At 42.9% G+C, this 23,319-nt stretch overlaps 1 protein-coding gene across 1 annotated transcript in view; it reads left to right on the top strand.

The window, feature by feature from the left end:
- TRHDE (thyrotropin releasing hormone degrading enzyme) overlaps positions 1–23,319 on the top strand; it is a 524,500-nt gene that overhangs the window by 129,762 nt on the left and 371,419 nt on the right. The window contains exon 3 of the mRNA XM_075551269.1: positions 22,661–22,787. Within this exon, the coding sequence (XP_075407384.1) occupies positions 22,661–22,787 (127 nt within the window). The remainder of the gene's footprint in view (positions 1–22,660; positions 22,788–23,319) is intronic.

Genomic DNA, 23,319 nt, shown 5'->3' with positions numbered 1-23,319 from the left:
TTATATGATTTACAATCCTTTGGACAGCTCCACTTCTTATCAAAGGGGCCAGAGAGACCACTTGTCTGAAAGGGACGTCATGCTTGGTAACGCAGAGGGTCAGTGACGACGAGGAAGACCCTTAAGAAGATGGACGGCTTGGGTGGCTGCAACCATGTGTCACAGTCATGAGGAAGTGCACGTCTGGAACTGCTTCCTCTGTCACGCATAGTATGACTGTGAGTGGCACTCAGCTTGATGGCACTTATAATACCAAGAATAGCCGGAACTTCTGGGGGATGCATAAGGTCAGAAGAAAGGTCCATTGATCTATTTCCTCAGAAAATTAGCCATTGAAAATCCTACTCTGATACACACCTGGTTACCATAAATTGGAATCAACAATTGGTTGCTCATTATAATAATAATAAAAAATAAGAATCGCACATTGCTCCCACTAATTTTACGTTACATTACTTACTTTTAGTGATACAGAATGTTTTATTGACTTACTGATGGCCATACTTAACAAAGAAAAATAATATGATCCTATTATATATGGGAACATGGTCATGAGAAAAGAACATTAAAATTAATGGGCAAGGTCAGACTTCTCAATAACTAGTACTAAGACAATGACTATCCACATTAAGGAGAACGAAATGAGAGCTTTCCTTTCCAACTCACAAAAATATATCCCGTGTGGATTAAATCCCTGACTTTGAAAAGTGAACTTTTAAAAGTTTCAGAAGAAAATATGAGAAACGTATCCTTTTGGCCTTGAGAACAGTGAAATAAAGAACTTTTTTTTTTTAAACACCCAGAAAGCACAAACCCTAAAGGGACCTTTTGATCTTTGAGTACATCCAAAGTTAAAAAAAGGAAAAAAAAAACCTGTTTGATCATCAACATACTGTCCAAGACTAGCACAGCCAGGGACAGGGCTGTTGCAAATCATACATTGGCAAATGATTACTCTTCAGAATATACAAAGAACTGCTCCAAATCGTGAGAAATTGATCAGTGATAGGATGGAAGACTAGGCAAAGGAACAGAGCAGTCTGCCAGAAAGAACTATTTGAACCAATGCTCACCCTATGATCACAAGCACAGAAGTTACAGTTAGCTTTAAGACACCATTTTATGCTCATTGATTAACAACAAAAAAAAAATAGAACATTTAATGAAGATGTGGGGAAGCACGGACTCTCATTTGTTGCTGGTAGGATGTATATTGGTATAATTTATTTTGAAAAGAGCTTGATAATATTGAGTAAACTGAAGGAGAAATATTGCATTAATTGAAAATATACTGCACAAATGACTACAGAAACTCTGAATATAGAAGACTCTGATGTTGAATATAGAAACCGTTATCTTGTCCACAGTGGTACATATGGAGGGAGGAAAAATGATGGAGACGACATGCTACCTTAAGGGGAGGTGTAGTCTTTTACATACTTAATGCTTATATGAAATAAAAATTTGAAAAAAATAGCAACATTATGAAGGTCATGCTACTAGCTTCATACATGCATACACATCTAAACATGTCTTTGATGCTTGTGTGACTGAGAAGAATCTCAATGTCTCCAGCCTTCCCAGACTAGGTTCTTATCTCACTTGCGAGAAAGATTTTAGGCAAGAGATAAGAGTCAGAACAGAGTCAGAGAAAAGGTTTTGACACGAAGAGTGAGTTTATTGAAGGCGATACTTTGAAAAAGAAATCCGAAGGACCCTTCGTTAGTTTAAATGGCCTGGCAAAATGTAGGGCTGACCCTTAGAGTTTGCTTACGGTGGACCTCCCACCATTGCCTGGTTGCTGGTACATCTTCTGCTATCGGCTGGTCTTCTGTAGTGCACCTCCTCTTTCTAGGCATGTGCACCCCGCACCCCACACCTGGACTTCATGCTGGCCTCTTCTCTGCACTCACAGCCCGAGTGCCTACTCAGTCCCTGTGGGCATAGTGTGACTAGTCTGTCTTGTCCAGAAATGTCTCTTATTTGATCTTCCTCTTCCTTTGTGCTGGAGGGGCCTGTGAGGAAATATGTCTCTAGTGCTCCGTTGTGTTTCCATTCCTGCCATATTCCTGCCATCATTGCCTCTTCTCCCTTTGCCAGCCTCTGTCGGGCTAACATCCCCATCCTCAAGTGATACCATGCAAAGTCTTTGGTAAGTTTTGTTAGGCTGGGTTGACTAGAGAAATCAATCCTGTGACACTCATATATGTGTAAGAAAGAGCTTTATATCAAGTATTATATATCAAGCAAACACCCCAACCCATAAGTCCTCTCGCACATAAGTCCTAGAGTCCGGAGTCCTGTAGACTCATGCGGCCACATGCCGGGATGCGGACTGCAGGAAGATCACAGGCCGGGTGGATGCAAAGCCTTGTGAATCCACTGACAGTGGCTCTGGCCGCCATCAGGGTCAGCAGGAAGGTGAAGTCAGAGAGAGAGGGAGTGGTCCCCAGGCCTCCTTATGAGAACACCATGCCACAAGGCGTCACCATCAGCCTGTGACCTGACTGACAAACTAAACTCCAGCCTACACACTTATATATCTTCACGTTGACAGGAAATTGTGTAGTTAGCACAGCAGTTGAGCGGTGAAGATCATCCTCGTGGAACTACTTCATGCCGAACACAGACGTAGAGCCGAGCTGATCCGGTTGCCACCACTTTTGTTCCTTATTTGGGCAAGGGTTTGGAGCCTGGTAGCAGCCTGATCTAGGTGGGTGAGCTGCAGGCTGGGCTCCATGATTATCTTAGCCTCACAGTTTCCACCTGGAGAGACCAAACGAACAAGGGCATTAAACCTACAAGGTCCAAAATGAAGTAGGAGAATAGTAGAGGCCAAGAGGTCCACAAAAGGGCGTCACAAGCCCATGACCAGACATATGATCAGGAGCTCCATCCTTGTGCAAAAGGGCCTGCAGTTCCCGTGCCCAACCCAGGAATGAGCAAGCATGTTCTTGAATGCGGTCTTGTCTGACTTACCCAGAAAGGGCTTTCTTCTTTGAGCATGGCACAAGTTCTGTGCTGAGCCACGGGCAGCTGGCCTAGGCCCCGCCGCGCTGGAAGAGAACTGCCACGGGGAACCAGTCTGTGCCTGTGTGGTCACGAATCCGCAGTCTTGATGCTGAGTTGTGCTAGTTTGGAAGAAAGCTGAACTGTTTTCTGCAGAGACCACTCCAATGGTTCCAACAGCATCGCACTGATCCCGAGGAGAGGTGTGTGGTGGGGGGGGGGGGGAGTGGTGGGGGTGGGGGGGGGCACCCAGAGGCCCTGCTCTTTTGCTTAAGGGAGCAGATATAGGTGCTGGGGCCTTATCAACAGATACAGTAGGCACAAAATAAGATGGCTGCAGACAAGTTCTCTCAATGGTACACTTGTCACCTTAGGGTTAGAGAGATGGAGACACTGCCTTCAGAAGTGTATAGACCGAGATATAGCTCCCCCCCCAATAGCTTTCCATTTTGATAATTTTATTTAATAATTTTTTCTATGATTTTGTATTAATACTGGAGAGGGTATAAGAATACTGTCGCATTATTCCCTCTACTTTTGTATGAATCTGGATCGTTTTATACTTAAAAATAATTGAATAGAGAAGTTTAAGGAATTAAAAAATAAAGATTTAATGGACTTAAATGCATGTTCCATAGGAATATATGAAAGTGCTTTCAAAAGTTTGTGGAAAAGAATAATTAAAATACAATGAAGATTTTCCACAGACGTTTAGATGTACCGTCCATCTTGCTCGTGTTCTCGCTCATGTCAGATATTTATTCAAATATCACCTTTTCAGTGAAGCTTTCCTCGACCTTCCACATTCCCTAACTCCTTCTCTTAGTTACGTGTGTGTAGGAATCTGACCAATTCCAACTTTCAGAATGAAGGGGACACTCCATGTCCACACCAGTTCAAGGTGGACTGCCACATGACCGAGGTTGGACCTGCCTCCACCCTCACTTTTCTTACCCTATTTTGATACCTTCTGTCCCTCCCACAGCACACTCCTTTCCTGCTGGGTTCAATAAGTCATTACGATGCCACCCAAAACTCTCAGACAATACTCATGATGAGTGGGCCTTATCATGGAATTGTGTTCGGCTGGGTTTTCTAGCGAGACAAAACTACATATATGTATGTGTGTGTATACATACACATATGAAAGAACTTTATAGTAAGAAATAAATTTATGTCAAGGAAACGGCCTAGCTAAGTTCAACTCAAGTTCTTCGCTCAGCTGCAAACGGGAGGCCCTCAGGAAGCAAGCAGCGACCAGCTGATGAAACAAGGAGCTGAGAGCCCACCGGCCGGGAGTGCAGTTAGTCCCATGGGTCTAAGATGCATGGTGCTCCCAGTGCCTCCCCAGTCCCAGGGGTGAGACACAGGGCCCAGTCAAGCAGGAAGGAGAACAAGAGAGAAGTTTCTCCTATGTCTCTTGAAGACCACACCACCAAGCAGGCATCATCAGATTGCGACCTGATGGATGCATTGGAGTCCAGCCCTCCCTTCACTCAGACGCATTAAGTTGGCATAGAATCTAGTCATCACAGGGCGTTAACAGGTTACCAAATGTTAGGATCATAAACATTAAGGATGCAGTCTTTGTATCATAACAGCACCTCTCCTCACCCACTGCCAAGTTTTCTGTCTGTTGCTCACCCTCTCAGATTCATGGTGTCTTGGCCTCTTCCTTGTTCTTTTTTTGATGATCCTGGTGGTTTTTTTTTTTCTTCCTTCCGAGATGGCTTTCTTATATGCAGAGGAATGGTTTAGATAGAGGTGTCTGTTTTGCCTTTTAGCATACCATACCCACAAGGAAACAGAGTGGTAGCTTGATTCACACCTTCCAGTAAGGTGCGGGTTAGGAGTCCTGGTGTTGTAGTGTTTATGACTGGAGCCACAAGCCCCATGTCAGCAGTTTGAAACCACCAGCCATTCCTCGGGAAAAAGATGGGCATTTCTACTCCTACTAACAGTCTCAGAATCTCACAGGGGCAGTTTTACCCTGTCCTAGAGGGTCACTAGAGTTGGCATTGCCTCTATGGCAGTGAGTTGTTTTTTTTTTTAAGGAAGGTGGGGATTCAAAATACATCCCTCTTAATCCTATCTATTAGCAAGATCAAGGACTTCTTCTAAAATGAGATTAAAGGCTAGAATTTACAACACATTACAAAGAGCTCATGGATCAAAGATCTGTGCTGTCTGAGTGTTCTGTACTGTACCTCTGTGAGGGATCCCGGTGGTGTCAGGGTTATGCATTGGGCTCTTACTCATAAGGTTTGACACTGAGCCACTTTGTGGGAGAAAGTTTTACCTTGCCCTACGAGGTTACAATGAGTTGGCGTTGACTCAATGACAGTGCATCTGGGCTTGGATTAGAGCCTCTGGGCTCTACTATCCATTGCAATGGCTACACTGAACTCGGATAAAACTCATGATTGAATGGTTTATTAAGAAAGTTAACAAGTTGTAATGCAAGTGAGAAATGCACACGGTTGAGTTGATTATCAGGACATGTTACACAGTTCTTTTAGGTCTTGCTACTAAATGCCAAAAGGGTCTACCGCTCCCCTATAGGCCTCAACCCAAAGGCATTCAGCGCAAGCTCCACGAATCAATCAACAAATCCAGCTGCCTGAATTAAGTGTCCAGAGGTACCCCACTCTAGTAAGCATCAGCCTGAAGGCACTGAGCTCCCTCCTGTGGGTCAGCAAGTCCAACCTCCTCAACTAAGTGCCCACTCCACAAGCCCGCCTCCTGCACCCAGGCACTCAACTGCATTGCTCTGTGGGTTGGGAAGTCAATTACTCTGGACCCTGGTGCTGTTACCACTCCTCCAGTGTTAGACATGTCTTCTGGATCTCGGAGGTTCACTGTGCAGGGATCTTGGGCTGCAAGGATACATTCCACTCCTGGCTCTTGCTAATAATGAGATCCCTCCTGCTGCGGCTCAGAGGAAACCTTTTATACATAGCAGGAGGCGCTCCAGGGAATTCTGTGAGTAATTACTCACAGGAAATTCCTATCCCTATCTTCCCTCACTCCTCTCCTGATCTATGCAGCATAAAGTTGTCTGATGAGAGTTAGAGACTTTGGCTAGACAGTCCACATTAAATAATTCACTGCCCCTGCAGAGCCACATTAAGAAATTTCACTTCACCACACAATTAATGCCATTTAACATTGTATATTTCATCTGTGTTATTTTTTTGTCCTTTCTACAAGACGAGGCGCTCTCCATGAGTTACCCTCATTTGTTTCACGCTGTATCCTCAGTGCCTGGAAGAGTGACTAACACAGAATAGGCTCTCAAATATTTTGGTAAGTGAATGAATTAAAAAACCAATTCTGGAATTTCCCCCCATAGTTCAGGAGCCCTGGGGATGCAACTGTGAAGCACATGGTTCATAATGGAAAGGTTCTTGGCTTGAACGGCTCTAAGTCGTCCACCCCAGAACTCCTTATAGAAAAATTAGAGCCAAGAAAGCCCTTTGAAGCTGTTCTGTGCTATCACGGGGTCAATGTGAGTCCGAATGAACTCCTGAAGACCCAGTAGCAGCAAACACAGCACTTACTTGCAAATGGATGCCAGCAGCTTTCTCTTCAATAGAAGAGAGGTGAGTGGTATGGGGAGCTGGATGCATTTGAAATAGATGTTGACTTAGGTGGGTGTGATAGGTTGTCAGGCCAACTTGGGTGGGTCAGGATTCTCTCATGATGTGGTCGAACATAGCGTGCTCAACTCCATGGCGGGCTCTGCCGTGAAGCAGCCGACCTATTTTGGAAGAACGGGCTTCTTTTGGGAGAGCAGGGGTTGGCCAACTTTTGAGATGCAAGAGCCAATCTTGTCCCTCACAACTCTTCAGAAATTGTTTGAGAGCCAGAACCTATGTTTACAAACCAATGAAACCACCATTACTTGAATAATATCCTACAGAGATTTTAATTTTTACACCAGAGCCACACGTGTGTATCGGAAGAGGTGCTTATGGCTGGAGAGCCTTGGTTTGCGGGCCCACGCTGTGCATATGGCTTCCTCTATCTGGCCACAGCCTTGATACAGTTGAGGGAGTTTCACTTGAACATGGCCCACTTTTCAGACAGATGGACACTATGTGTAAGCTAGCTCACTTCTGCTGGATCTGGATTCTGCATCTGGTTCATCACCTCCTGTTATAACACCTGCCGACCCCAGAAGCCATCAGTTGCCTGGGGACCTTGGATTCCTGTGGCCAAGTTGAGATTCATTCCGTTGGCATCCACCAGCCTGTGGTCTTCATATTTCCTGTTGGTCAGTCTCTGCAGGCGCTCGAATCAGGAGCAGCCCCTAGTTCACATCAGCGGCACAGGCTCGAATCACACTGGGCTTTGCACTTCTGCAACTGCGTGAGCAATAGCTTGATGTGAACCTCTTTCTATGTGCTCATTCACACAAGCATCGCTGGCTCTGCTTCTCTCGAGATGCCAGCCAAACCCAAGGGGAAAAAAGGTGCACATAAAAGTGAGGTCAGCAGGCGGTTGGGAATCAGGGAATAAAAAGACAGATGGGACAAAGTAAATTGAAACCGAGTCCAGCTGTGCACCGAGCCCCTGGATTTACAAAAATATATACTTATCAGCCACTCTTGCTGAAGATATTTGACCAAGGATAAAATAGATATCTTAATAAGGACACTTTATAAGTTCATTCTATCTTGATTAAAAAACAACCAAACCAAAACAAAAACATTGTGATTCAAAGGAGATACTTAACTCCAGTCACCCCCTGCCGTGGAGTCAGTTCTGATCCTTAGCCAGCCCAGGACATGAATCACTGCCGCCGCCATGTCTGTGGGCGGTGGCAGTTCTAAACAACTTCTTTCCAACCATTGGGTATGTTTCATCTGTTCTTCATTGTTTATTGCACAGGGGGGAAAGTAGTCATTGTAAAAAATAATAGTGGGCATGTTAATTATATCTGCTTTGAGGATACAGAAGTTGCAAGGGATTTAAGGAATAAAGATGTATACGTAGATACACATTTTCTTATATGTTAGGCTTCGGATACATATTTCTTTTAAGGATTTATTGAGATTTGCTTGCTGTAGTGCTAAATGAACAAAAGAATGGTTATGTTGTGGGTTGTAATCACTGCAAGGTCAGCGGTTCAAAACCACTGCTGCCACTTGGGAGAAGAGAAGGGTTTTAATACTGATGAAGAGTGACAGCCTCAGAATCGCACAGGGACAGATCTGCTCCAGCTTAGAGGCTCACTAGGAGCCGCATTGACTTGGAATTTGCTAAATGCAGATTTTAAGGCCTTGCCTGAGAGAGATGACTCAAAACTTTTGTGTGGTGAAACCTAGGAATCTGAGTTTTAAACAACGATTCCGGGGAATTCTGATGCAAAACATTCTGAGACCACACTTGGAAAAACATCACTGCAGATCATTCTTACTGTCATTCAACCAGTGCACGTTCTCTTTCTTGTGCGCGCCTATGCACATTGGTATGTCGTGTGACTGGTGATCATGTGAAATGATGTGGAGGTGCCGAAACAACACCTTGAGAGCCGTAAGGCACAGGAAGAAGCATAAATTGTGCCCCAACTTTCAAAATCCGAAAAGAAAAAATGCTGTATTTAGTGACACGGAAATAAAAAATGTTGTACTGCAGTACAGATGATCATAAATTCATGCCTTTAAGCAATACAGATTATAATTTTAACAGTTCTGGAGATCAGACGTCTAAATGAGTCTCAGAGACTGGAAACAAGAGTGTCTCTGGGCCTTATTTCTAGGTTTTTCCCATCGTAGCGTCCGTAACTCTCTTCACCATCACCTACCACCTTCTCTTCTTTTATTGCCTGCCTCCTTCTTTTAGGGTGCTTGTGATCATGACTAGGGTCCACTTAGGTAAGCTAGGATAACCTCCCTATTCCAAGATCCTTAATCACGTCTTCCAAAGTCTCCTGTGCCACATTAAGGAGTCGTCTCGGAATCCGGGATGAGGATGTAGTTATCTTTGGAGGCCACATTCAGTTTACCACATTTATAAGAGGTTTCAAAATGCTCAGGGGAAAATGGAATCAAATGATAATGCCATTTGTTCTCAAATCTTTGGACACCTCTCTATTTTCACTCCCCCATGCACATAGGAAAATCCCACTGTGGAATGCGTGACTGCGATAAAGCCTGTCTTGTCGTGAAGTGCCCGTACGTAACTTCAGCTTGGAAGTTCTACAGTGAAGTGGCAAATACTACGCTTAGGAATAAATGCGAAGTGATCTTCAAGAAGAGACTGCACAAGTTGCCACAGTGCTAATTTCCTTGCCTGAAGCAAAATGCGGTTTGGAGATGCAATCAATCTATGATAACAGCATTTTAGTACCAGAGTGGACAAGGACTTTGAAAGTTTATTATCAGTTTATGGGAGCTAGCAACATGTAGTCAATCCATGCTGAGTGCAAGGCATTGCACTGGACAATGGACAGCGAAAAGAGAAATTTAAAAAATGCACTTGCTCTTTAAAGAACTTAAAATCCTATTGAGAAATATAGGACACACTTTAGAGAGCCTGTGAACCCGTGTTCAGGACCTCTTGTGGTCTAGTGGGTGACAAATTGGGTTGCTAGTTCTAATCTGTCAGCGATTCAACAGGACGAAGATGAGGCATTCTGTTCTTGTCACACTTTATACTCTTGGCAGCCCACTGGGGTAGTCCTATAAGGTCAAGATGAGTCTGCTACGACTTGATGACAGTGAATTTGGGTTGATTTACGAACCATGTTATCAGGAGAGACCAGTTCCTTGGGAAGACATCATGCTTAGGAACGTAAAAGGGCAGAGGAAATGAGGAAAGCTCCTGACAAGATGGATTGATCCAGTGGCTGCAACAATGGGCTCAAATGTAACAACAATTTTTAGGATGGTGCAGGGCTCAGCAATGCTAAGTTCTGTTGTACGAAGGGTTTCCATGAGTAGGGACTGACTCAACAGCCACTGACAACAGTGGCCGCAACAACGACAGCAAACAGCAGCAGGATTCTGCAGAGTAAAGGCTGTGAGATCCAGAATTAACGCCATAAAAGTAGCAACTCATAATTTTCAGCCAACGCTTTACTAGGGAATCCTTTGTTATCATATTAATGGTAGCCCAGTGGTAGAATTTCCATTCCATGTAGGAGACCTAGTTTAGATTACCTGTCTATTCATTTCATACCACTCAACCACAGTGGAGGCTTTTGAATATTGATATGATGCTAAATACATTTCAGTGGGACTTCCAGACTAAGAAGGACTAGACAGAAAGGCCAGCAGATCTACTTACAGAGAGCCAGTCAATGGGAACTGTGGAATCACAATAGGTACCCAAAGTGGTATCTAGAAGCAGTGTGCGAAGCAAAAGGGGTAGGCACAAGAACCAGACGTTAGAGCAGCTTTATCAGTACCAATACTCCGGATTGTCTTTATGACAGTTAGTGATAAGATAGAATTTATTATAAGTCTGGCTTTAACATCTCTTGGTGACCCCACATGTTACAAAGTACAACTGTCTCACAGGGTTTTCCAAATGCTTATGGGAGCATATCTTGATACTCTAGGCAGGTTCAAACCAGGAACCTGAAGTTAGTATTTGAGCCCAAACCATTTGCACACCTAGGGACTCAGGGTGAGTCTTTGTGAGATGTTTAAAATGATTAAGGTATGTTTTATGAAACGATCTACCCGAAAGGTGTATGGTTTTGGTTCCAAGTGAGACTCCTTGAGGAGGCTTGGTATGTACTTCTGCTTTGTGATTTGACGTCATGTTAGTTTTGACATCGTTGTGTGTCAGACCCTACCATGTGCCTCACCTCCTCATCGTGAGCTATTTCTGATCCCTTCACCTCTGATTTGAAAGTCCCCTCCTCAGAATTAAGACTTTAACTAAGGTGATAGTGCCTATTGCTGACGGTTTTCTCATTAAAATCTATAGGATACATCTATGTGCATATATTTATAGGTTTACTATTAAAGTAGCAGATGGACATTGGGCCTCCACTCAAGTACTCCCTCAATGCAAGAATATTTTGTTCTATTGAACTGGCATTCCATGATGCTCACCTTCCCGACACAACCACTGAAGACAAAGCAGGTGCATAAGCAAATGTGAAGAAAGCTGATGGTGCCCGACTATCAAAAGATAGAGTGTCTAGGGTCTTAAAGACTTGAAGGTAAACAAGTGGCCCTCTAGCTAAGAAGCAACAAGGTCCACATGGAAGAAGCACACCAGCCTGTGTGATCATGAGGGGCCGAAGGGATCAGTTATTAGGCATCATAGAACACAAAATCATATCATTGTGAATGAGGGGGGAGTGCAGATTGGGGACCCAAAGCCCATCGGTAGGCAACTGGATATCCCCTTACAGAAGGATCAAGAGGAGGAGACGAACCAGTCATGGTGTATTGTAGCAACAATGAAACATACAACTTTCCTTTAGTTCTTGAATGATTTCCCCCTGCCTCCCCACTATCATGATCCCAATTCTACCTTACAAATCTGGCTAGACCAGAGGATGTACACTGGAACATATAGGAACTGGAAACACAGGGAATCCAGGACATATGATCCCTTTAGGACCAGTGTTGAGAGTGATGATACCGGGTGGGTGGAGGGAGGGTGGAGTGGAAAGGGGGAACCGATTACAGGGATCTACATAGAACCTCCTCCCTGGGGGACGGGCAAAAGAAAAGTGGGTGAAGGGAGACATCGGACAGTGTAAGATATGACAAACTAATAATTTATAAATCATCAAGGGTTCATGAGGGAGAGGGGAAGCAGGGAGGGAGTGGTAAAAGTAAGGAGCTGATGCCAAGGGCTTAAGTGGAGAACAAATGTTTTGCGAATGATGAGGGTGATGAATGTACGAATGTGCTTTATACAATTGATGTATGGATTGTATGAACCCCCAGTAAAATGATTTTTAAAAAAAGAAGAAAAAAATCTATAGGATACATTTTTCACTTTTAATAGCATGATTTTCTATACTCTAGCCTCCCTGGCTCAAGATATCTTAAATTCTGTTGCCTACATAGTCTCTCTTTGTTGCTTTCAATCACATTACTCTGCTTTAGACTGAGAACTGGCTCCGAGCTTCTCCAGGCAGCGCCTCCAGACTCTTCACTGGGGTGTTCAGGCCCTGGTCAGTTACCTGCTCCTTGGCTGCTCCTGCCAGGCCGCCCTCCTGCCTCTCCTTCTTCCAGGCACCTCTTTAAGTTTATTGCCGCCTGAGCTTAGCACTGGTCCCGTTTCTGTCAGGTTTGTGTGTATTAACTCACTGTACTTAGCTAAAATGAGATAAACATAAAACTATAAAATGTTTGGGTTTTACTTCTTGTTTACTATCTCCTTTTGTCGTTGTATCAATTTATTTCTCTGTGCTTAGTACCTGAAGCACCTGTGTCTTTCTCGTGGCCTTGTTACGGTTTAGTATTTTCTGTGAAGAATTCCCAAATCAAATTATATTCACGTAGGTGCATTAATTCAGCTTTATTGGTCGAGAATTTAGTGACAGTACATTGTCGCTTTGCAGTTATTAAAGGGACTAAGCTTTCCATTAGAGCAGAAAGGAAATGTAAACTTATTATTGTTATTATAGTGATATTTTAAAGGTGTGAAGTAATTACTGTCTCCCAAAATTCCTAACATACTCTTGCAGTGTAAAATTTTCTCAGAGAATAACTCCAGCAAGCCAGAAGGTTTATTTAATTTAAATACAAAATTACAGATGACAAATCAGAGAAAATTTCATTTAACAAGAGTGCTTCTGGTGTAGATTCTGTTCTTTGTTGTATGGTGAAACGACACACTGTTTCATACAGTTCATTTTCGAGCACAACAAATAACGAAAGCTGTCTAGTAGAAATGCTTTGGGCAGTTCAGCGACTATTAAAAACCCTATCTCCATCTTCTTCATCTATAACACGTGAATTAATTACTTAAATCCCTATCTGTTACTTAGGAATTTTATAAAGAGAAGTGATAAACTATATGAAGTGTTTTAAATTGAGATGATACTGTTTGGGCACTTGCGAGTGTGGACTTGAATTTTTTGCATTGTTACAATTGCGTATGTACTTTTTCCTACATCTTTACCACAGAGAAAGGTATCAGCACTCTGTCCCAGAATCTGAAACTGTGTTTCTCCTGATTCCTCTGGTCCACTTACCCTGTTTTGCTGAATCACCACCGCTGAAGGGAGGCTATATTTGAAAAGCTCCTGTAACTGAGGTCCACTTTCTGCTTCTCAATATGAGTTCTTGTAGTTCTGTGTTCCCGCTAGACTGTGCCCTCCTGCAAAAATGAGACCCGTCTCTCTCGCTTCCCTTTGGACACTCAGCACACGCATGGCAGCCTGACCATCTGTGTTAGACAGGGTTCTCTAGAGAGACAAAACCAGATTGCTGATAATTTTATATATATATTTACAAAGATAGGTAGATATATAACACAAGAAATGAACTGTTAAATTATATACAGACAGATAGATATATAATACAAGAAATGAACAGTTAAATTATAAATCAGTACGAATAGCTCAGTGCAACTCACTCCTGTGAGAGAGTTGTGAGCCACTGGCAGTCCTTCAAGTCTTGAGGGCCGCCAGGTAGTCCTCTGTAGAGCGATGTGGGCTATCCCAGCAGAGGCAGCCAACAGCAAGGCAGGTCACCAACAGTCAGTCCCCAGCTCCAGAGATGTACATTCCAATCCTCTGGCGAGGCAAGTCTTAAAGGGACCTCAAAGTACAGCGACACAGTTCACAGGTTAGGTGTCCCAAAGGTAGTGTAGCTTTCAAATTTAGGCACAGAACAAGAAAAGGCTCTTCAACAGGTTCAGGCTGCCGTGCATTTGTTAATAAAGGCTCATTAACTATTAATAAATAAATGACGAAGTTCTTAATCAGCCTTTGCTGTCCTTTCTCTAAATCGCACAACCACCAAAGCCCAGATCAATTCAAGTCTATGCAGAGTTGCCTTCCCTTACACCTCCCTGAAAGGTTAGTCTGTCCTGATCATGCACATGTCCCGCACCACCACAACGGCCTTTATCTGTAAATGCACAGCAGGAATTTCACAGATCCCCCTGCTGGGTCCAGATGTAGGTTTAGGATTCCTCCCAACATAGCCTCCAGGCAGTCACTCTCAGTCCTCGGGATAACTGAAATGTATCTACTGTTTGTGGTTTGGTTTTTTTTTTTTTTGATAAAGGATTGAAAGATGCCGTTAGCATCCCTCCCCCCTTTTCAGGAATAAAAAAAATGAAAATACTACAGATAAATGAAACTTGCATAAAATATAGAGAGTCCAGGAAACTACACAGTAAATCCCACTGGGTCTAAGGAGAGACGCTACCAAAAGAACACTGATTTGGGCCATTGAAGTGCTTTAAGGGATCAGTAGCACCCCTGATGGTACACTGTGGGCTGCTAACTGCAAGGTCAGCAGTTCAAAAACACTATCTACTCCTTGGCAGAAAGATGGGGGCTATGTCATCCTATAAAGAGTTACCGTCTCAGGAACTCACAGGGGCAGTTCCTCCCTGTCCTGTAAGGTCACTGTGAGTCGGCATCAACTCAGTGGCAGTGAGTGAGTTTTTTTTTTTAAGGGATCAAAAGTCTGAAGTTCTTAAACTTTAGCTCTTTTTATGATGCATCGCCACAGGATTGGAGCCATAAGAACACGCCTCTTCCATTTGTGTTGGTTACTACAGCTATTTCTGTCTTCCCCGTCTCAAGTTCATGGCTAGTGCAGGGAATAGAAGACGAATACTCAAGGACAACAGATAGAGAACGAGAGCAAAATAGTTTATTTTCAAGAGAAGTGAAAGATGTAAAGTAGCCAAACTATACTGAGGAAATAAAAACCTTTTCTTTTATTCTGCTTGTAAATGGGGACTACACAGGGGAAGACAATAGGTTTATATCGGTGATCAGTCCCCTAGGCTTAAGGGAATTCTAGATTGTTGCTCCGGGAAGAAACTGAGGAGCCGAGATTCAGAGAAGTTTGCTGACTCTCTTAAGTTGACACAAGTTGTCAGCGAGAAAGCCATCCCTGCAAATTCCTAGTGCATTGTCCTCCTCATGGGACTCAGTGGCAACCTGGTTGACATTGGTGGTCGGAAAAGCTTTTAGAAGGAGAGATAAAGCCTGCTCCGGGAAAAGTAAGCAATTTGCCTCTTTAGCACTTCGCGCTTATCATGGCATGTCAGAAAATGCAAATAGGCAGGTGTAATAAAATTATATTTCAGTGCTTTTGAGTGATAAACGGGTTTATGAAGATTTAGTTTGTTTGTAATGATGAGGTAGAATCTAGTTACTCTAGAAGAAGAAAGCAAATAGAAATGTTTATGTACGGTCACGTAAATTATTATACAAAATGTTATTGATTAACCACAAGGCTATGCAATATTTTAAACTCTTCCCTCCACAGTTCAATCCAGGTTCACTTAGTACAACAGAGTAAGGTATGTGCATGTGTGAGTGGCTAGTTTTCAATGCGAATGGTCCTAAAATTCACCACGCTCAATATCTCAGTGACTTGTTTAAAAGCGAGTGAGAGCAGTTGAATAGTTCCATCTTTTCTCTGCCTCTCAATTGCTCTCTCTAGATCAAATCACTGTTCTCTTTCATCTGTCTTGCTGGCATAGTCTCAATTTATTTGTTTCACTCATTCCTAGCCCCTATAAGACATATACACTAAGATTTGTAACCCTTGTGGTGTAGTGGTTACATATTGGCTTGAGAATCCCATGGTGGGCAGTTCAAAACCACCAGCAGCTCCAGGAGAGAAAGACTGGGTTTTCTCCTCCCGTAAACAGTCATTGTCTCAGAAACCCACCCTGGTTCGCTTTGTGTCAGTGTTCGCTCCACGGCAGTGGATCAGTTCATGTAATCGCTTAACATAACTCTAGTCACGCCACCCTGTTGCTTCAAATCTTTAACTGATATATCTGTGCCTTAAATTCCTATTCTTTATTTCAGTTTACAGTCTATTCTGTAACATGCACGAGTAGATGTTCCATACTCCCCTAGCCTCCCCTTTCAGTGTTTATCTCATTTTTGTGAGTTTTGAAGCCTGAAGCCATCCCCTGTACTTCAGTTCACTAAGGTTTAGGCCCCTAAAACGATATTTCTGAAATGCAAAGGAATGTTATCACTCTGCGGCATCAGAGCCTTCGTGAGTGGAGGGCGGTATTACCTGTAAGGGAGCCCCGGTGACCGAGTGGCTGCTGCAGCAGGCTGCAGACCACCAGGTCTGCAGTGGGAGCTGACCTGCTACTCCCAGGGACAGAGGAGATGCGTTTTTTTTCTGTCAGCATGTACAGTTCACAGTCTTGGAGATCCTGGAAGTAGTTTGACTCTGTCCTACAGTGTCACGATGAGTCAGAATTGATTCAACAGTGGCTGCTTTGTTTTTTGGATTAGTTTTAAACAGGATGAAACAGACTATAGGAGAAGCAGGATGTGTGTGTGTGTGTGTGTGTGTGTGTGTGTGTGTGTGTGTGAGAGAGAGAGAGAGAGAGAGAGAGAGAGAGAGAGAGAGAGAGAGAGAGAGAGAGAGAGATATTAAGGTATCAAGGTTTGGTTTTAATATGACTGATAGATATTTGAGTGGAGGTATCAGTTGGCAGTTGCATTTACAAATCTGAAATTGTAGGGAAAGTCTTCAGTTTTAATATCTGAAAACTAGATATGATATATGATTAGCAAGATCTTAAGTGTAGACAGCCTGTGGAAGAAGCCTATGGCTTGCAATCCGGATCTCTCTACCATTGAGGGAAGAAAGAGGAGGAGCCAGCCAAACTTGGGAGTGCTTAAGTGGGAATAGAAGTCAAGTAACAAAAGTGTTTCAAAGAGAACACATGATCGCCTGTCCCAAGCACTGCTGACAGGGCAAGCATGCATTGTGAAGTCATTAGTAGGATACTTTTGGTGCGTCTAGTTCTGGTAGACTGTTGGGGGCCCAGGTGGTGCTTTGGGCTGACTACCAACCACAGTGTCAGGGCTTCAAACGCATCAACTGCTCCATGGAGGCAAGTTGAGGCTTTCTGCACCCTTGAAGATTTACAGCCTTGGAAACCCAACATGGAGTTGGAATCAACTCAGTGACATTGGATTTAGTGTTGGTTTTCTGGGTATAAAAGCCTGGTTGTAGTTCATGAGCAACTTAAAAGCAGGGGATATACGTTTCAAAACACCCCATTTATAATTGTCTCTATATTATATGCCCACTTTCATGCTGGTTCATATTACATTTTATGTTGTTTATTATAATATAGGAAACTCTTTTGAGTATCATTGATATAAAAGGGAAAGGAAATATGGGACAATAATTGGAGGAACAGAGGTTAAGGGTTTTTCGGTTTTTAATTTTAACAAAGGAGACAAAACAGATTATGTGCCTACCGAGGAGAATGATCCAGGAGGCAGGCATCAGTTGGTGATGCAGGAAACGGGGAAGGCATTTTGGCAGTGACGTCTTTGTTCAAGTAAAAGGGGATGGAATAAGGACTTGGCCTTGGACAAGAGATTAATCAGTTGATCTGTTGGAATGAGAGGAAAAGCAAAAGATGCCCTTTTGATGTTCATATTGTCCTTTTGCTGTTAATCTGTGTGTCATTTAAGATGCCGTGAAGAGTAGTGGTGCTACAACACAGCTTAAGCACCGGGATGGCTTTGACAAGTTCGTTTATTTTCTCATGGTTTCAGGGCTAGAAGTCAGAACTCAAAATGCCAGATCTAGGGGAAGGCTTTCTTCCTCTGTTGACTCTAAGACAAAGTCCTTGTCTGCCCTCAGCATCTGTGGGCTTGGCATTCCTTGGAGATTTCCATCTGTATGGACATCCCTCTTTCCCTGAATCTAGGCTCTCAGGGCAGGGATCCCCGTGAAAAAGACACACTCTGCTGGCTCTTCTTTCACTGTGGTGGGGAGGATCCTCTCTCTCTTCTTATCTCCCCAGAGAACTCTCCTGACACTGGACGAGGGGCCTTATCTTGACTAGGGCTGTTGCCTCCCACTGAATCCTGCCTCGGTGACATAACAAACATAACATAATCCTCATCACCATGACCTAGTCCAGCTTCAGCTACACATAGAAGATCACGAAGTGGGGGAGTAATAAAATCACAATACAGGAAATCATGACCCAGCCAAGCTCACCCATCTTTTGAGGATACACAACTTAATCCATGCCATTACTTATCAACATCTAGGCACTGCTATGAAGTGCATGGTATGAATCTTGTCAATTCTGACTCACACTGACCTTATAGGACAGAGCAGAATTGCCACTTTTGGTTTCTAAGGCTGTAAATCTTTACAGGAACCAAAAACTTATCTTTTTTCCATTGGAGCGGCTGGTGAGTTCAAACTTCAGACCTTGAGGGCTACGCACTCTGTGGTCTTGTTTTATTTGTAGGCTCCCGTAAAGTGCCTGGTACACAGCAGGCATGCAATACATGTTGGAAAGAATAAATGAAGACACTGCTTCTATGTCTTATTTCCTCACCTGGAATTGGATCATTTCCATCAATTCTTAACAACCAGATTGACTCAATCATGCTTTTCTTGTCTGGTCCTGCAGATAGCTTGACAGACTGGTGGAGTTGATTGATAGAAATAGCTGCATTTTTACCAAAATCGGTGATGTTGCTTAAGATTAAAATCAGTGACCCTTACTCTGTCATTTTGTAGTGGTCCTAGTTATAGTTTTAACTTGAATTTATTAGTTACTTCATTTCAAACCTTCTGAAAGCTATATATTTTTCTCATGATACATTTGCCATTTATATCACAGGAAAATGTTACTTGTACAATGTGTTTGCTGGACAGAGTGGATTCCAAGGACACTCATATATGTGTAAGAGAGAGCTTTATATCAAGAAGTAATTCTGCATAAATAAAATATCCCAGTATAGTCCTGATAAAGTCCTTATGTCCAATACTAGTCTGTAAGTCTGATCTTAGTCCATAAATTCCTCTTCAGACTCACACAGCTGCAAGCAATGATGCAGGAAGATCACAGGCTGGTAGGTGACAAGTCTTGTGGATCAAATGGTGGTAGAAGCATCACAGGGCTCTGGAAGGTCTCTGAGTGGCTTGCCAGCAGGAGGGTAAAGGCAGAGGGAAAGAGAAAAAGGAGAGAGCGAGAGAGAGAGCGAGAGAGAGAGCAAGAGCGAAAGAGAGAGAGAGAGAGAGAGAGAGAGAGAGAGAGAGAGAGAGAGAGAGAGAGAGAGAGAGCCAGAGCCCAGGATCCTTCATATGAGAAGACCATGCCCAACAGGAGGCATCATCAGGCTGTGACCTGATTGACAGACTGGACTCCACCCCTACATTTTCATATCTTCAAGTTGATATGAAAATAATGTAACTAAAAAATACAAATACTAAATTACTGAATATATGTTAAGCTTTTTAATAATGATGATTATATTATCTCTGATCTTTGTACCTTAATGCTTTGTACCTCATTTAAGTAGAGACCTTGTTTTCTTCATCATTAAATAAAAAATACTTAGCCTTGACCATGGTACAAAATTCCCCCCAAAGAACAAAACACCCACTGCCATTGAGTCATTTCTCTCTCTCAATCTCTCACACACACATGCACACCTGCTCCTCCTGTAGTCTTTTTCATCCCTATTAAAAATAATCAAAAAACTAAACCAACTGCCATTGAGTAATTGTGATTCACAGTGACCCTGCGGGACAGAGAGGCAGGCAGTGTCCCTTAGAATTTCCGAGGCTGTAAACCTCAATGGAAGCAGATGGCCTCATGCTGCTCCTGAAGTATGAGTTTGAAGTGGTGACCTCTCAGTTAGCTGGTGGCTTTGAACCACTGACCTTTCTGTGAGCAGTCCACCACTTCTCGGATTATTATGGCACCGAGCACGTGTTAATTAAATATCTGTTGACAGTGAATTAGTTTCTATGACAGTTGCTGTTGTATAGGCTAGATCCCCTTTCCTATTTGATGCGCCTATTGCTCCGTTTTAGTGATTTTACTCCTAACTGCTCACACCTGAGAGTCCCAAAACAAGAGCAATTGACTAGGGGAGCTCCTTGCCCAGCTGTCTCAAGAACAGGAAGTGCCTGAGGTTTTATGCCCGCCCTTAGCAGTGAGCAGCCAATGAGGCCTGGTCCAGGCTCATGGGAGCCAGCCAATCACGCAGGACACACTTTCCAGATCATCGAGGCCCTTGTGGGTCAGTCTGTGCTCCAGATTTCACCTGAAATTGCAGCCTCGCTTGGATTCTCACGTTTCTGGATGCTGCTTTGCCTATTCCCTCGGAGGTATCTCCTGGGCACGCCTCTTTCCTGATCACCCACACACCCTACTTGTCTTGTGGCCTATCTCTTGGGAATTCCACCTAAAATACCGAATGTATACAGAATAGTTGATGCCAGGCACAGCAGGGACTCAGAATGACTGCATCTCCCCGAGTGTCAAGAGTGGCATGTGCTGCTCTTTCAGATGGGCTTTCCTGAGAGTGTTGGCTTTCTACCGCTGCCGACTAAATCTGTGGTGACTGGACCCAATTTTATATCTAACTTAGTTGCTGCATGAGAAGCAGCTTCATCATTTTAGTAGTTAATTGTTATTGAATTCATTGCAGATATCTTGACTGATTTGTGGAATTGATTGATGGAATAGGTTATATTTCTGTCAGCCATTTTTGTTGGAAATGTGTTAGTCAGTAAATATGGTATTGAATTATAGGTCTTTCAAGCTAAAGTCAAAATGTGTTTTCCTCGATTTTCTAGGCTTTTAGATTGTACTTTTATCTTGACTGTACAGATAGTTTGCGATTGGCTCACACCTACCCAGAAATTCTGTTGAAGGAAGTCCCGAGGAACGACTTCCAGACGAATTACAGTGATACACTTCTATGGAGCGGGTCTGCTCTGGGACATATCGAGCCGCTGCTTCAGAATTGACTTAAGAGCCGCTGCTTTGGTTTTCCCTTCTCTCTCCTTTTAATATAGATGGTAAAGAGTCACCTGTACAATCATGTGTTATATTGCGATGGGGTAGGCTAGGGTGTCTAAAGAAACAAAACCAATGACATAGATTGTTTATGGATTTGAAATCAGAAAAAAAAAACCCTTGATATCAAGAAACAATTTCACATCAAGAATGCATCCCAGCTGAGGCAGGCGGATGAAACAGAACAAGTACCATTAGCGGAAGCAGGGGGATCACAGGTGGGCGCAGAGTCCTGTGGATCCAGGGTTGTGGGAAATGGCAGGGTGTTGAAACATGCAGGGTCTGCAGTCCACATGGGGCTGACACTAGAGGCAGACACAATCTTGGCAAGTAGGGAAGGCAGACGGCGGGCCTGAGAAAGAAGTTCTTACTGGTTCGCTTATTAAAAGCCACGCCCCCAAGGAGGCGTCACTAGGCGACTACGTGATTGACAGGTTTGACTCCACCCCTGCCTCCACAAAAGTACCAAGTTAGTATAAAATCTAACCATTACACATGGACTACAGTTTTCCTTTGTAGTCTTTATGAACATAAATATCCATTTACATATACTAAATAAAATATTTTACACTGATTTGGGAAAAACACCAGTAAGAAAATAAATCCTTTTATCTGTAAAATGGGATTGGGAATAGGTGTTTTAGAATTGAAAAACACTGTAGAACTATCTGGTGGCAAACACCTTTATTTTATAAATGAGAACATTTGAGACCCAAGCAGGTTAAGTAATTTGCTCACCAGCATCCCACGTTCTTAGTGGCAGAGTTGGACTAAAATCCAACTCCCAGGACACTGCTCTCCACTGCTGTACAAAATACACATTTCTTATTCACACAATTGATATGAGGATTAGGGACCACATCTGTGAAAAATAGACTTAGCCTTTGGAAAGAAGGATGCTGGATAGCTTTATGAAAGCTTTATGGAAACTAATCTCATTTTAGCCTTTTCTGTACAATTGTTAGTTTTGTTCAGTTTTATGTTACTTGCCTTAGGATCCTTCTTGGCTGAGGACTAGATAATATACAATGCTTGATTTAAAATCCATATTAAGGGTCCTGATTGTGCTGGAATATGAATGATGTTCAGCTGGGTTTGAGCCAGGAGCACTTGCAGAGTGCCCACCAGAATGAGGATTGTTGATGTCCAGGCAAGAATTTTCTATCCCTGGTTTGCAGATTGGGAACAAGACAGGTTTTTTCCAAAGAAAAGAAGGGGGCATAAATTATATTTCTGCCCTGCTCAGTAATACTTTCAAAGTTTGTTATAATATGTCTTTAACAAACCATGAATTTTCTCTCCTGCTGAGCCACCGTATCCTGACTATTTTCAGCATCGTTAGGGACCCATTATGTTAATCCACCATACCTTCAAATCTCTAACAGGCGCACATAAGTGATCACTTTGAATATTTATTTTGAAGCAAGGTATAGAATTGTTCTCTTTGTCGTCTTGCAAAGGGAGGAAATTGTAACTTGCTCACCTTGGTTACTTCAATTGTTGTAGTTTGATTCTTTCAATTACAAAGTGCCTTGATACAATGGACAAAGGATATTGTTTAATTTTTGTAGTCCTTGAAGTAATTTTGTAGGTTCATATTTGCACGATAGATACAACTTGAGACCAAAAGGCTAAAGTGCTGCGTCTGCATATGTTTTAGGTGCGGTTGTATGCAAGACCCGACGCCATCAGAAGAGGATCCGGGCACTACGCCCTCCATATAACAAAGAGACTAATTGAGTTTTATGAAGACTACTTTAAAGTGCCCTATTCTTTGCCAAAACTCGGTAAGAATTTTCTTGTTTATTTTTTCAGAAGGGCTCCTTGAAGGTGGAGTTTATTGGTTAAGATGCTTAGGACGCATGAACAGTCTAAGGGTTATATTTTTAGAGGCTATGATTTCACAAGAGGTAAAATAAAGTTTGGTGCTTCTGGATTCTTGCCACAAAGTATGTGTATAATTATTTAAGAACTGATGTAGGTTTAGCATTTTAAAAGATAGCCAAAATAATTCTACTTTGTTAAAAACATGCGTAAAAGGTTCTTGGCAGTGTCACACTTCATGTTCTTAACTACCGTGTACAGTAGGCACTGCTACACGATTATTTTTTATATTAAGGAAATTGAGACCATGAAGTTTCCTATTCCTGCAGACAGCCATTAAATGAAGGAGCTGGGATGTCAAACACATTCTCTGTGATTCCCCAAAGTCTTCACTGTGACACTATGCGGAAGTGCCCATTGATTAGTGCTTGTTTCCTAACTCTCACATGCCGGGCTACAGTGTGTAAGCTGCCCCTCGGTTTTTTTCATTCAGCC

This window comes from Tenrec ecaudatus, chromosome 6 (assembly GCF_050624435.1).
Source record: "Tenrec ecaudatus isolate mTenEca1 chromosome 6, mTenEca1.hap1, whole genome shotgun sequence".
Classification (NCBI taxonomy): domain Eukaryota; kingdom Metazoa; phylum Chordata; class Mammalia; order Afrosoricida; family Tenrecidae; genus Tenrec; species Tenrec ecaudatus.
This window is presented reverse-complemented; position numbering and strand designations above follow the sequence as displayed.